Source organism: Papilio machaon, chromosome 10 (assembly GCF_912999745.1).
Source record: "Papilio machaon chromosome 10, ilPapMach1.1, whole genome shotgun sequence".
In the NCBI taxonomy this organism is placed as follows: Eukaryota; Metazoa; Arthropoda; class Insecta; order Lepidoptera; family Papilionidae; genus Papilio; species Papilio machaon.
In genome coordinates this window covers 6,442,355-6,458,657 of record NC_059995.1, presented here as the reverse complement: position 1 = coordinate 6,458,657, position 16,303 = coordinate 6,442,355, and the positions used below count along the sequence as shown (strand labels likewise).

Genomic DNA, 16,303 nt, shown 5'->3' with positions numbered 1-16,303 from the left:
CGGTATATTATTTATAAAGATACTAGATGTAGACAGCGATGTCGTCCGTGTAGAGTTAAAAAAAAGTTAGTAGCCTAGGCGTTATTCTAGGTCGTACTCTAACTTTATTTTTAGATTCGAACAGATCCGTTTAGCCGTTTTGGATTTAATTTGTAAAAATAATCCAAACTTGACTATTCAAAATTCAGTTAAATGTTACAATATTTTATTTGTCAGTAATAATTATTATCTATTTATTGGATAAAGATATAAAGTTGAAGCTGTATAAGCGAGAGTCGGAACATATTTTTGTCGCTTATAGTGGTTTATCACCAACCGGAATTTCTCGCTTATGGAGGTCGGAATCGGACAAAGACTCTCGCTTACAGAGGTTTCTTATTATCAAGTCCATGTGCGTTGGTATATAAAAATATTTTACACTTACCTGCTGCTTAGTACCTTTTAATAATAACTTAAACAGTCACGTAGTGCGGAATTCTCACATTAAATACACACTAAAAACTCTTACTAACTACGACTGAATCTGAAAGTTGTATATTAATTTGAAATAATAAAAGTAGATAAAACCTTTTTACCCCATTCTACTATTTAGTATGACATAAACAAGAAGAGGTTAAAGATATCATTTTGAATGAAAATGTCTGCGGGTCTGAGAACGTCCCTAATACAGATAAAATTTAACGTGCCACTCGACGTTTGAAGCGCGTGCTATTCAGTGGATTATAACTTTGAAGAGCCAGTACTGCCATCAAAATTCTCTTTAGGTAGCCTTTTAAGATTACAGCTTGAGTTTAATTTTGTAAGTAAGAAGTGCAACTTCAAAATAAGAGACATATATTAAGTATGACGAAGGAGATTTAAAATTCAAAAGTGCATTTTTGAATCAGTATTAAGTAATTAAGATACGAATATTTACTATTCGTAATAATTGTAGTTTTTATTACGAAATAGTATATTGTAACATGCGAAATGCACAATATACCTGTGATCACCTGGTTTAGTTGGATATTCCATTAATTGGGTTCTAAGACAATTTTCGCTATTATTGTCACGAGGGTTATCCTATTATGTGCTTAGCTGAGCGAATAGCCGCTAACTTAAGATGAGTATGACTTTCATAGGAAAGAACAGATGTATATTTTAAGAGTCAATTTTAGAACACTGTCAGAGTTACTAAAATTGCACTTTGCACTCTTGATGATGATTATCGAAAAATTTACTTTTGCCGTCACTTAAGAGATGAAATATTGTTTTCATTAAACTAAGGGCTGTTTTAATTAAAAATAATAAATGTTGTTTTAAATTTTACTTTAATTGATATTTATGACATAAATATTTGGTTCAAGACATCAGTTTTCGATAGAAATAAATCTCATATTGTCTCAGAGTCATTACAGTGAGATACAAAAATTAAAAAGTTTGAAAATATGTCGTTGTTTTTTTTTAACAAAACAAAAGATTACTATCATTTATATTTTATACATAGGAAAGTGGAAACGTAAAATTAAATAATGTTTTTACACTTAATTTACTTAGTTTATGTAACATCGTTAAATCGTTATGTAATAAATAGGAAATAAAATAATATAATCAACTATATAAATGCACATAACGTTCTTATCATTAAATACTTAGAATATAATATAAAATGTATTTTTGGTTTAGTTGATATTCAAATCATGTTTAAATTTTCTCTCTCTTCTTAAAATTAATTTTGTTATTTAATATAATAATTCTTGCACTTATCTTCCATACTCAGGGTCGTTTAAGATTTATTAAGTGGAGTCAGGGTTAGAGTTAAATATTTACTGTAAGAAATATACACTTAAGGATCGCTCAGTAAGTATTACGTATCTCTGAGTGCGGCAGATATGTGTATATTTAATATATACGATGCTTAACTTACTGAAATTATTACAAGATAAACATTAAATGTTGAATTTACGTACATACAAAATATTGAGATGTAACCAGAAAACAACATGTTTAAATAGACTGTACTATAATAGAATAGTTCCAATTAATATCACAGTTTCTGTATTAAAATTAGGACATTATAAAGTCTTTCACTACACCAACTAGAAACAGTAAGTTCTCGTTATGTCCGCACATTCGTTCACATCTTGATGTCACCCAAAATAATACTGAGCGTTCGAGTATCGATACAGACTTCTCGTGTTAGGGTCAGTTTCCGATTGGATTTGTACTCTAGGTAACGTTTTTACTGCGACACCGCGACCCAAAGTCCCATGATGTACTTGTCTTAAAGGCATTTCTATAGGGTACTCTGCCACTTGCCCGTAAATATTGCTGCTCACATGCGGATACGTGTTAGGTACTGGTCTACCGACGTATCTGTTTATTTTAGGACTAATAGTCATACTTGCAAGTTGCATTTCTTGTTTGAGACCCGCATCTACATTGTCAACTGGACCCGATAGACTGGTTATGTTTATATCATTGTCAACTTCAGATATGCTGTCATTGAATCCGTTAGGTATTTCTGTGGTAGCTGACACATCAGGACCCTTCGGTTGCTCTTGATTACTTCGTTTTGTTAAACATCTTATTGTAGCCACTATAATGCCAACTAAAAGTACCACAGCGATTCCAGCGATGATGTAGACGTAGATAATATCGAACTGATCTGTACAAAAATAGTTAACAATTTTAATATTGTGCAGAAATCTTTATAACAGAGGTTAATATACTACAATGTAAATAGATTCAATGCAACGTAGTGGCAAATAATGTTTTATTTGTATGTGGCCTGCATCATAATTTGTCATGTGTTATGAAGCCCATTATAACTATTATTTTACTAATTCATTTCATCATCATCATCTGTACGTTTCCATTGAGGGGCTCAGAGCCTACACTTAGTTAGGGAGTGACTAGGCCATAGTCAACCACGCTGGCTCAGTGCTAGTTGGTTGACATGTAAATCGTAAATCGAAAAACAATTTGGTACATGGCTGGATTCAAACCCAGGACCTGCAGATTACATGTCAAGTGCTTAACCCCTGAGCAACTGACACTCCTCTAATTCATTTACTGAACATCAAAGCAATTGAGTTGTAAATTTCTTGAATATTCCTTACCATTATTTGAAAGGTGGTGTCTAGGTGATGATGGTGATGAATCTTGATGATTATTTTTTGTGACATTGTTGGGTGTAAGGGATGGTTTCTGTGATGGGATGGCGGCCACTGCCGGCGCTGGAGGCACAGCCGGTTCACCCCACCAACGATCACTGGACTCATCTAATACACGACAAACATAGAGTTAAAAAGTTAACAAGGAGTGACAATGTGTGAAATAATCATGATTTCTTAAAAGGATTCAAGTATAAAAATAAATTTCTAATTTTTTTTTCATTTTAAAATGACGTAAATTAATATAAAATATTTTTGTATGGCAATCGGTTTGGAAATGAAACTAATTAGAGTGGTATCATTGTAAAAAGTATTGCACGACGAAGTACGCATACTGTACATCATGGAAGTGCAGTGCAAATTGGGTCATGCGCAGTCAACTTTACTCAGCACTCTGTTTCAGTTGACACAGATTTATGAACGCGTGTAACTAATAATTCCCCACTTTGCTTTGCCCATTATGTCTGCAAAGCCTTGTTTCAATTGTCTATATAGATAGAGTAAACCCATGTGAAGTTTTAATTAAATAAATTCTACGATATTGAAAGTTTGATGGAAATGTGAATATATTTATACATTAAACTTGTGCGTATTATTTTTTTATCTTCTTTATAGCATCGTATTTGTAAGTAATATTTTGTTTAAGACTGGCTGTTATTGTTTATTTAAAAAATAAGAACCTTTTGAGAGAGTTTTATTTTGAACTCGTTTACCCATGTACTAAAAGTAGATTTCGTTTAGTGACGGTACTATTTTTTTTTTTCGATTCCATTTAATTTGATAGATTATATAAGTAAATAACTAGTAGTATATAAAATTAAATTATTGATAATAACTTAAGTTTTACTTAGTGTAACTTACCAATATCTTCATTTTCTACGTCGGATATATCGTAAGCCACTTCGTCTTCTTCCGGTGCACTTTCATATCGTTCTTTGAGGACTGTGCGAGGCACTGAAAAGGAAAATTCCTTTTAGTTTATCTATAAAATATGTTATTCGAATAGTTTCGTCAATAACTTTATTAAAACTTTTTCGTCAGAGCAGAAATAAAAAGTAGCCTATAATATGCCCAGGTGCATCAGCTATCTTTCCGCCAAAGTCCCGTCAAAATCGGTCCAGCCGTTCTGGAGATTACAAGAAACAAACGCGGCGTTCCGGTCAGACATACAGACAGACAGAAAGTCAAAATTTTAAGACAAAAAGCCTAGATTAGTACTTCAAAATTATCAATAATAGTCACTTTGTAGTTTAAAATATTTGTGCTTTGAATTTTTCTGTATAAATGAACTGAATATTATATGAAAAAAAACTAAGCCAACTTCGCCATCATCAATCTATGTCTATGAAGTCTATGAAACTAATTTTAACTAAATTTAATTCTGACGCAATGAGGAGATTAAAGTTATATTAAATTCTGCTATTAATTTGTTTGGTTCCAGTATTGAGTTATATTCATTTTAACGTCACGATGTAATAAGTTTCATTTTTATATTACACTTTAGATAGGAATTTGGGATGGTCTCTTAATCGTTTTGTTTTATGCTCGCTTTATTGCGGTCGCCAGTCAGACGGAGAATAACTCTATGTTTCATGTCCTTGAATAGCCAATAAACTATTCGAATCATGTAAATCTCTTGAGTATCTTTTTCTACTAGTTTTGCGTCAAAAAACAATATAAAATTATTGCTATAAAGATATTAATAATACCACGGTTATTGGATTGATATAAATGTATAAATTTTAAGGTTAATAAATATTGAAGTAAGGCAAATGATTAATGAATGAACTAATCAACTCGCGAAGGTTATTTCAAGAGCAAATATTTTATATATTATTCGGTACATTTATTCCTTACATTTTATAAAAGAAATAAGTGCACTATTGTGTTTTCTACTTACCACATGTGTATACAACTTTGAGATAAGTCCTGCTGCCGGCTCGACAAGGTTTACCGAACATTTTACTGTCTGCCGCTAAAACGCATCGCCTCTTCCCATGGCATTCTCGCATTGATGTCTCCGTAGCGTAGGGCTCCAAGCAAGCTAGCATCAAATATAACATGAAATTTATATATATAGACAAACTTAAACATTTGAAGTATTCTAACAAAGAGGTTGAAATTATAGGTCTCCGTTTGGCTTCTAACATCCTTTCTTACAGCCAATTAGATCTCGAAACATTTTTGCTTATCCGCGTTATTTTAAGATCTGAATAGCAATCGAAAAACTTGATCTATTTTTAAAAAACGATGAATAATTTTTGTACTCTTTTGTACGGTGATTAGAATAATGTTCTCATGTAAGTGATCTTTTTACCTAATTAAGAATTTATTCTTTAAACCTTTTCAAATAAAATAATTTTCAGATAGATTCAACAATCGAATATTTTCTTTGACCGTTAGTATGTCACCAAAGTAGTAGATATAAATACCTCTAAAACGTGCCCCACCACTGTCATTCACTTACGTGCCATAAATTTGCTTTGTCACTTATTCTTAATTCAGCCTTTCAATATTCTCGAACCACCGAAGCGAATTTTTCTCAATTTTAGACACAATGTCCTTTTTTAAGCCACCCTTTTTCCTTACAACGCTATTTACAATCCCATCAAAGACTTATAGCCTTCAAATATATTGTTAAAAATTCGTTTATCTTATTCAAACTAATAAGAACATCTTTTTAAGCTTTAACAAACCTGAATTCATTTCAATTTGCAAATATTTATTTTATAAATGTTTACTCTCATAACTACTACCTTAAACGGGTAAAAGTTTTAATATTTTAACCGTAATTGGTTCCTAACTTTGCCAAGGTTACCCACAAATGAAAATAAAATCCGTTCATATAAATTTCGCAAAATATGTGCATGTGTAAAAAAATTAAAACGTAAATTTGGGTTTAGGTGTGTTTAACAACTCAAATCTAGATAACGTTTTTCCGACTTTGCTATTGTTAACTTCATATAAGAACAATTCCAATCACGTCTAGCTTAAGACAACAGGGATAAGCAGAAATTACGAGACAGAGAACTTCCAATAGTCGTGGAGGTGTGCCAGGACCTTCTTCCACATTTATACTCTTCTCAATACTGCCTTCCTTGGGTATTATCACGTATTAAAATAATATTTCAGGAAAAACACAAACAAAGTATAAATAATAAAGTTGAAAATACTCAATACTCACTTTCTTCCTTCATTCCTCTCGGCTGCGGGCATTGTATGGAGTCGTACTCCGTCCTGCCGTACTGCGCCGAGTATATCGCAACTCGTGAGTGCGGGTTACAGCTCAAATGTAGCACATCGTTCTCGCAGCCCACTTTACTTCGAAATTCATCTGATGGTCAAATATTAGCTTTACCTTTTACCCGCAAAGTTATACTATAACTAATTCAAATACTTGTACTAATGAGAAAAAGGAACTTTAAGAATTTGCCAAAATAGGAAGTTATACGAGTTTATATTATTCAACATAGAGGATAATACTTACATGGACGGCATTTATAAGCGACTTCGACGAACCTTCTAGAACCCGGGCACGGGTCTACTCCAAATGTTTTCGGGCTTGTGTGGAACTTGCACTGTCGTTTCTTTTGACATGCTTCCACTACAGTCTGCAACAGTGAATACTAACACACTTAAGTTAGTATGTCTGTTCTTTTTCGATAAAGGAGTACAGTTCTATGGATTGTTTTGTAACATTGACAATCTGAATAATTTGACTTTACTTTTAAAACTTAGAGTGCAATAACATGGGAGATAAATTATCTGACCTTTCCTTGTTCGTTTAGTTTTATTTTAATTAGGCTTATTATTGCAATGCGGAACCTAACTTCACATTTAACTCTACGTTACGACAAACGTCATATAGACACAAAGGAAGTTTGTCTTGTATTTGTCAGAAAAATCACAAATTTATTTTAAAAAAATCTTTTGCTCGACTATGGAAAAATATTCGTACTATCTTTAAGTACCAACATACGTTTTATACTGATTGCAAAGACGTATTTAATTTTATTAATTCATTAATCTCATTCACCAGAGTAAATAATTTACGAGTTACTAACACAGTACCCGTCAAAAGGAATGAGTAATGAGAATATATTTCTCCTCTCGACAGATGGATTGTCACATTAAAGTATTTACTAAGTAATATTAAATCTAGGTTACCCTCTTCCGACCTTAATTAGAGAAAATATTATTATGTAGTCGCTAAAACTTAGTCATTAGTCATAGAGAGATTGATTTGATATTCCATTTTCATTTTTCGGAGTGTCGTAAACGCAATTTCACTGACAATTGCGCTTGATTTTTCTAAATTAACAGCTATATACGCTATGTTATCAAGTGCAGCTATCTAGTGGGGATTCGTGATAACCGAAACTATATTACCTGTAAGGCACTGGGCCAGGTACACGGCGCATCTCCCCCCACCACTTCTACAGCAACTGGTTGATACTCCGCCAGCTCTGGTGAGCACGAGGTCTGGGATGCGGAGGAACCGTATTGAGCCACTTGTATACTTATCGTAGTACCACGTGGACAAATGAGTGTCACAATGTCCTCGTCACACGCGGCCTTTTGATGTGTTCTTAATGTGCCCAGTAGTAATTCTGTGAAAAAAATGAAAGATTTTACTACATCTATTAGATGGATGGATGGATGGATGGATGGATGTTTGTTTGAAGGTATCTCCGGAACGGCTCAACTGATCTTGATGAAATTTGGCACAGATGTAGAACATAGTCTGGAAGAACACATAGGCTACTTATAAACTTTTTTTAATGCCATGCCGACGGAGCCGCGTGCGACAGCACATAAGCATAATGTTTTCTTTATTTAACACAACTTTGTTTTAAGTAAGTATATCATTTCGTTTTGATGGTAATTCAAAGTTATCGACGCAAAAGCTCTGTATCAAAATATGTAATGAGCTTCTTGAACTCACTTAAAGCTAAAAGCTTTCAACGACCCTCGAAATATAAATTATTTTAGAAACCAAATATTATCTTACACCTGCGTTAACTATATTAATTTATTTCATGCGAATGTTTAATGGGTTTAAAAAAATTAAGAAATATGGTATACTTTTTTTGATAGTATAAACAGATTTTGTATAACAACAAGGCACATGTACATATATTGTATATAAATGTATATAATATACGATTTAAGATTTTGAATTTCATTGAATGCTGTTATCTTATCTTAATACATTAATTTGAAGGTAATGTCAAGGTTACAGCTATTTTAAAAGTACCATTTTAAATATTTAATCTTCTTGATATCTTATAAATGAAAGTCGCTTTTCATTTTATATAGATTAAAAATTCCTTTTTTAGTATATAATTCCAAAAAATTACAATAAAGGATACAAAAAAAAAGTTCGCAAGGAGAGCACGCCTGTATTTATAAGGTTTTTACGGGACGGGATTTCAACGGAAAGTGTACTACTGATATGACAGAAAAGAGATCAGATGTGATCAGAAATGGAATAGGTAAATATAAAATAGTTTTTAAATACTAATTATACTAATTATTGCCGCGGCTGTAACATTTTATTTCAAAAAAGGTCACTCGTAATCTCTTTTTTTGTAAAGAAGATCCGTTCGAGTCGACATTGTGAAGCCCAAGTTAAATTGGATAAAAAGTAATTAGAAATCATAAAAAAATGTGAGGTTTAGGAAGTTGTGACATTAAGGCTACGTTTCTGTAATTATACTTGCCAAAAGGTCAACTACTAATGCTAACTAGTTGAGTGACTAAGCAAACAACTTGGTAGTTAGATTACTAAGTAAAATACATTAGCCCTCATTTCTGTTTCACGAACTCCGATTATTTACACAAAACTAAAAGACCTTCTAGATTTTATTAAATATGTTATGCAACGTCTAATAATTGAATTTAGCATAATTTCTTTACACATATAGATTTAAACACTCTTACACAAACTGACAAACGTGTTAATTTGTATATATAGCTATTTTCTAATGTCAAACATTATTTATATTAATGGTATTCTATATTAATATTATAAATAGGAAAGATTTGATTGTCTGTCTGTTTGCATTAATAGGCTCTGAGACTACAGAAGCGATTTGAAGAATTCTTTCACTGTCGAAAAGCTACACTATCCCTGGGTGACACATTTATTACTAGATTTTTCGATTCTGCGCGGATGAAGACACGAGCAACTGCTAGTTAAGAAAAAAGTTAAAAAGTATTGATTTAGTAATTAATAAATTGGCTTTATAATAAAATACATGTGTACTCCAAATAAATATCCGAGTTCTGTTCAAATATTTGACACTAAATAATACATTTCAATTCAATTTAATTACAATCGAGCGGATGAGCTTACAAATCAAAAAACCAGATCAGCTACAAATCTGATAATCGGTACACATGTTGTTTTATAACTAATTAATCGGTTCGATGTAAATAAAAGCTTAACCGACAATAATAAAACCATTTTATTACCTGAAATATCTATCATGTACGGGCCGGGCCACACACTCGTTGCCCATATGTTGGATAATAAAAGCACGCGAGATAAAAATATTTACAACGGGCAACTGTTCAACATACCCTCGTGTAATGCTCAAGAGTCAGTCACTTAAACAACGGGTCATTAAGGGGATGCTCTCTATTTATAGACGCATCCTCGTATTTCATACTTGACGAGAGGCGTAATATGCCGCACGTGGCGAACCATACTTCTAACTTTTACGCTTGGTACAAATTTTTTAAATATCACTCAGTGTTTCACTTTTTTTTTTAATAGCTTGTAATATAATTAATTAACTAATTAATATGTAACTTATATTTTAAATACTTTTCTTAGGGGTAATTTGTTCTATTGAGATATGATCTCCAAAAAAATAAATGTACTGTTTTAGGATTTATGGAAAACATAACAAAAATAAAAAAAATCTTAGTTCGAATTTGGAAGTAACATTTTAAAATACAACGTTTGAAATTAAATCTATTAAAAAACACAACTTCTATTTGGTGACAAAGAATAATGGCGTGCTAACGATGTCTTCACTCAGTTCAAATTAAATTATTTTAAGCGAAGCTCTCTTAAATAGCATGCACGTTAACCGCAGAGAAACAGATGCCAAAGCTGTGGTCCAAGTTTAAATTTAAATTTGAAAATTAAATTTATAATTATAATTTTTAAATTAATTTAAATTTGAAAAATAAACATAATTAAATTTAGGTTAACACAAATTGTAATAAGAATAAATGAAGACAATGTTTTTACTAGAAGCTTTATCATCTTTAGGCTGGGATTTCACTATACGTTAAAACAAAAATTGATTTTTTTCTCAGTTTTTATGGAGACTTCAAAATTACTAAACCAATTGTAGTATCCTGTGTAAATATATCTTAACCATCTTAAAATCTGAATCTTCATAGCTTATAAATATCGAAAGTTAAAATTAACGATTTCGAAATATCTATCAATAAAAACAAATCCTTACTAATATTATAAATCTGACTCAATTTCTCAATGTCTTAATTTCGCGCCAAAACTACTGAACGGTTTTAAATGAAATTTGGAACTTTTAAACAGGAAAAAAGGGTTATAAGTGGGTGGAAATTTGTATGCAAGTATCTTCATTTTTACAGTTAGAACCTACAAATTTATTTTTTAAGCTGTTAATTTGATATAAATAAATATTATATTCAAAATTTTTAAAATTTTTACTCTCAAGATTGCAAAATAATAATAGGGAATAGGAGATAAAAGTTTGTATGTTAAAATTTAAGGTTTACGTGAATGTTTTGTAAGTTTAATATGTTTTGTTGTAAAATTTTATAATTTTAAGTAATACAAAAGTAGCCTAAGTCATTGAAATAGTTAGTATAATATATAAAAGGTATAATTTACATATTATGTATCGACTTTATATACATAATCTATGTATACACATAAATATATATTATTTGTAGTGACTTATAACAGAATATCACAAAATAGAATAAACTAATATAACATTATTTTACTTCATTAGATTTGGCATCAATACAAAATATATAAGTTCAATATAATATTTCATTCTTTCAAAGGAGCTGCTTTCATATTATATTTGAATACAAAGATTATTCAATATAACCGAATCGTTTCAAACGAGTCTATTAGTCGGAAAATCTTCAAAGAGGAATAACTATTTTTAGTATTGTCTTGAGAACAACGTATTTTTAGTTGTAATTTAATCTTTAAAAAATCTACTGAATGTCTCATAAATATTAAAAAACCACAAATCAAGTTGGTAAGAAAATTGGGTTTCTAAAATAAAATTTTAAGGATCAAAGACCTAACAGCTTGATTTGATATAAAGTAAAAGAAAAAAATGTTTGGATAAGCGAACAATAAGGCCTTTTGAAGTTAACTTATATGGAACTAAATTATTTATGTTCCCAGGAATCACTCAAAGAGATCGTTTTACTGCCGTCAAGAGGAAAAAAGACTTGACAGCTACGCGAGGGATGGACCGACATTAATGTCCGGGAGTGTAAGACCCATACGTCCCATCAAAACATCTTTACGACCGCAACATACATAGTCAATAGTAAGATCAGTGTCCGCGGAGTGATTTAAAACTATTCCCTAACATGGAAATGTTTACAATGTTGAGTGCTAACAGCACTTCTACCACATTGTATGTCTCTCCAAATTGTATTAATATTATTTTACTTAACCGTGTTTATATGGTTTTGTTCAAGAGATTCGGCAGCGAAAACACGCTATTATTGTTTTCGCACGTCTCATAGTAAATAAATCAAATCATATTTCATTTATTCATCATAATTCTGTCTGTAAAAAATAATTTAGCAAGATTATAAACTGATACAAGTTATAACTGCTGGCATATGTTTTAGTTATTATTCGTCGTCGACAGTTCATATATATGTCCTCACCGTGGAGCTCAGAGTCTACCCTAATGTGGTGACTAAGCTAAAGAAAAATAAATGCATTTTATATATAACTAAATATATTACGGAATATGTATTGAACAGTGAAAATTATGAAGAATTTTATATATAAAAGGGTGGCAGTTGAAGCACGTTCCCGAAGAGAGTATCAAGAATCATTGACTTGAAGTGCTCCGCATTGTTTCTGAACGAGATCAGATATAGAGCGAACTTTTGTCTAACCACAAACACTGAAGTTTTATTACTCGAGTTTACGAACTTACATACAAAAGATCTTGACAATACTCGTAAAAATAATAAACTTTTCTTTTAATATTTTAAATTTATTAAATTTAATCCTTTTTGTTTTGTTATTTGTCTACATTGAGTGTATTACGATAGGTATAAAGAGAAAAAGACGAGTTTTACCTTTTCTAGTATGTTTAAAATAAAGGACAAGTTGCCCCTACTTTTAAGTACATTTTTTTGATTGAAAGACCACTTCTTTGACCTTACTCATAAAGTCAGTTTTTATCTCCGTCGGACATTTTATCCATTTTACATCTCTTACATTGTAACGTGGACTCTCCCAAAATAATCTCTTACATTGTAACATGGACTCTCCCAAAATATAATGTATTCTAAAGCTTGGACTACACTAAACCTATTGTAGAAAGGAATAGTGTTCCGTACACACTATACTGTGACTAAGCGCGGCCGTAAAAATCTCCTAAAAGCGATTGTGTACGTGACACTTTGAAAGGGGTTCGTGACAAAAGGAATTGATAAAGTAAAATAGCAGCTTTGTGGATTCGTTTGAAGACTAAATATTTCTTTTTGGCCATGGATTTTGTTCGAAAATATTTTTTGTCATGTTTTATAATTTAAAAAGCTTTGACGAAGAATAGATGAAAATTACCCTCTCTTCGATATTGTTTTTGTTTTGTTGATTTTTTATTTCTGTTTTTTTTTTTTTTGAATTGGATAAAACAAAATGAGATATGGCATTATTATTTTTACGTCAGTTTTAATCATTGTAACTCTCCTATTCTTTAACTTACATTATTTAATCAATGAAAAAAGGCGTATCAGTTTAAATATATAACTTTTAAACATTCTAAAAATATATTTTTAACTGATGAATTGACCTCCTTCTGTAAAACATCGTGAACGTGATATCGGAAGCCGCAAAACGGAACTGTATTGAATTTTCACTAATGTATTCCGATAAGTAGATACGTAATATCCTCATTAATTGTATTTCATTGTAAAAAATTCTCTACCACATTATTGTATTATTCACAAAAGATTAAATAAAAGTTAAATAACATTTAATATCATAAAATGAAATATCTGTTTAATTGGAGATATAAAAACTAATTTTAATATTACACAAATATCAAAAACCGCATATGTACATACTGCACAAACTAAATTCTTCTCAAATTTTCACTTCACTCGAAACACATATTTCCAAAAAAATATAATTCGAATACTCACGCAAATCTATATCTTTACCAAAAAGTCATAGCTTTTATCGCGTCAGTATGAGGTCTGTGATCATATATAATTCAGAGATATTACGTGGTTCAGTACACACGCTGCCATAATTACGTTTCTTCCTTTAATGAAGTACATAAATTATTACAAGGGACCAGGAGTAGCGGATTAACAATGATACATGGTGCAATTGTTCAAGAGCTAATCTACGCTTAAAAAGCTTATGCTACGTTTCTCGCAGGTTTCCATTGCCATGTAAAAAAACTCTATTAAAAAAGAGCCTAAGCAGATTTCTTTGTACAGATAATCCAGCAGTGGTAACCGACGGTTAGATTCATTTGTACCATGTACAAAACTACAACTCTACCTAAGTGATTTGTAAGTTTATACCTATCCTTTATATGACAGAAATTAATAAAAAAAACATTTAACGAAATTTCATAAAGGAGACAAGAGTATTTTTTTCACACATTAAAATTTAAATAATCTATCAAGATAAATTTCTGTGGTATTTGAAAAAACCTGCTCTTAATAATGATATCAAATCGCCATTATCCATTTATACAGGTGAAAAACGGTCGATATGAGGCCAATTGAAATGTTGACCGAAAATCTTGAACGTGACAAGAACCGCACCCGCTAAAATAATGGACTGAATTTATACGACTAACCGCAAAATCATGTTCAGCATTTCATTGCGAGATAAATGGTAACCGTACTCTAATTTACGATGAATCTTTCAGGCTTGTCTCGGGAAGCGAACAAATACAAATACAGTCAAGAACGAACACTTAATAAAACCGTGATATTTTTTGAATCATTAATATGTTAAAAATTACAAATCAATGATTCAAAAAAATGATTCAAAAAACAAGAGGTGAATAATGACGGAGATTTCTTATTAAATACGATGTATGATGACTATAGTTTGAATAAAAAGAATAACTAATTTATATACTTTTAAGAAGTTGAGGAAATTTTAAAGATCTAAACTTCTTAAAAGTATCTAAGTGTATGGTAAAAGTTTGATGGTAAAACTTGAAATTTGCTTCGAGTTTTCTCACAAATTAAAATCAGTATCATAATGACTGATATTTGTATCGCATGATTGATCGTTTAAACTTACTTTTAGGTTAAGCGTTTGATATTAACGGGTAAGGTCTGCAAAACAATGTTATCTATCATTTGACTGGTAAAATGAACTATTAATTTATCTTGACTTGACTATTAATATACCTCAAGCTTGATCAGTTAAGAAAATGGTAGTAAAATCTGTTTAGTGAATTTATCACTAGCGTGTATCATCACAGCGTAAAACAATTGTTTCATTAACTACGTTTTTTTTTAATTTGTGTTATAATGACAAGATCATTATTACCCAATTGAAATCTAAAAAAGTTTTTAAACTGACCATATGTATAATGAAGGCAATATAATGTATGCTAATAATTTAACGAAAGAAATAATAGAATTAAAATCACTTAAACACAGAAATAATAAGAATGTACACAATTTTATATATAACTTACCCAAATTATCGGCTTTGTGCAACGGAATAACTGCAACCCATAATATAAATAAAAATCCAGTTCTTCGTTCCATTTCAACTTTGTACGGACGCCACTAACACATTCTAACACTTTTCCAATATCTGGAACTCACAACCACTTTTAAACTAAAGCAGTTCGTCAAGTGTTCAGCATTTTACAAAATACGGCAACTTGATGTTTGTCCTGATTCTCTACAGTCACTATTAAAAAGGAAGTTAAAACACATTCTAGCAAAATAAAAATAAAATTTATCAATAACTTAAATTATCCTTTATTGATTTAGATATTGTTCAATTAAATGCTATAGAATTCATTCATTCATTCAGTTAGTCGTTACCGGAGTGACTCATTCTTTTCGTTAATAAATCTGATTCGCCTCATTAAATCCCAGACCAACACAAAGAATAATCAAACAACACAAGCGTAATAAATAAACACCAATAGATATATTTGATTACATTAATTTATTATGCCGTAAGCATTCTGCTTAAGCAAATCAGTAAGGCGTTCAAGCATAATAGCCCTAATTTTGTAAGAAATTGTAATGGAAAATACGTCTCCCTTTTTATCACCGGGAAAGAGAAAAATGATGCCGATTTCGTCAAGGAAATGCTGATTTTTGTTTTTCCCCGAATTAGAAATATTGAGATCGAGGGTAAAGCGCTGCGTAAATTTAACGAACGAAAGTAAATGGATCGTAACATCATTAGGTTTGTCATTATGGCGGGCCTTCCTGACGTTTTTGCGTGATAGGATAAATAAAATACCTGTCACCTCTGGTACTGGATTTATTCAGTTGTTTTTCAACCATTAAATAAACATGTTGTTACGATGTTCAAAGAATTCTCTGTAGAGTATATGAATGAATAACATTTTTTATGATCCAAAATATAAATATTCGAATGTCTGAAAAAAAAAAAATATTTTGTACACGAGTTTGCTTAGCTGATAACGAAAAACCTGTTTAATTTCTCTTTTCTGTCTGTTTGTATGACTGTCCGGAAGGCCACGTTTGTGCCGGTTAATCTGTGGAACAGCTAGACCGATTTCGACCGGACTTGGACGGTAAGGACGCTGATGCACACGGGCATATTATAGGTTACTTTAATTTAATTCTGCACTTAGTCGCGAGCGACCGCAATTAAATTAATAAATTGTTACAAAACTCATAATGACGCA

At 31.2% G+C, this 16,303-nt stretch overlaps 1 protein-coding gene across 1 annotated transcript; it reads right to left on the bottom strand.

The window, feature by feature from the left end:
* Positions 1-1,984: 1,984 nt before the first annotated feature.
* On the bottom strand, positions 1,985-15,388 carry LOC106718006. The gene is made up of 8 exons (XM_045679750.1): positions 15,104-15,388; positions 7,545-7,765; positions 6,643-6,781; positions 6,340-6,489; positions 5,056-5,199; positions 4,017-4,109; positions 3,102-3,263; positions 1,985-2,647 (listed from the first exon to the last, which is right to left on the bottom strand). The coding sequence occupies exons 1-8, from the start codon at positions 15,174-15,176 to the stop codon at positions 2,130-2,132; spliced, it is 1,500 nt and encodes a 499-aa protein (XP_045535706.1). The 5' UTR covers positions 15,177-15,388; the 3' UTR covers positions 1,985-2,129.
* Positions 15,389-16,303: the final 915 nt, after the last annotated feature.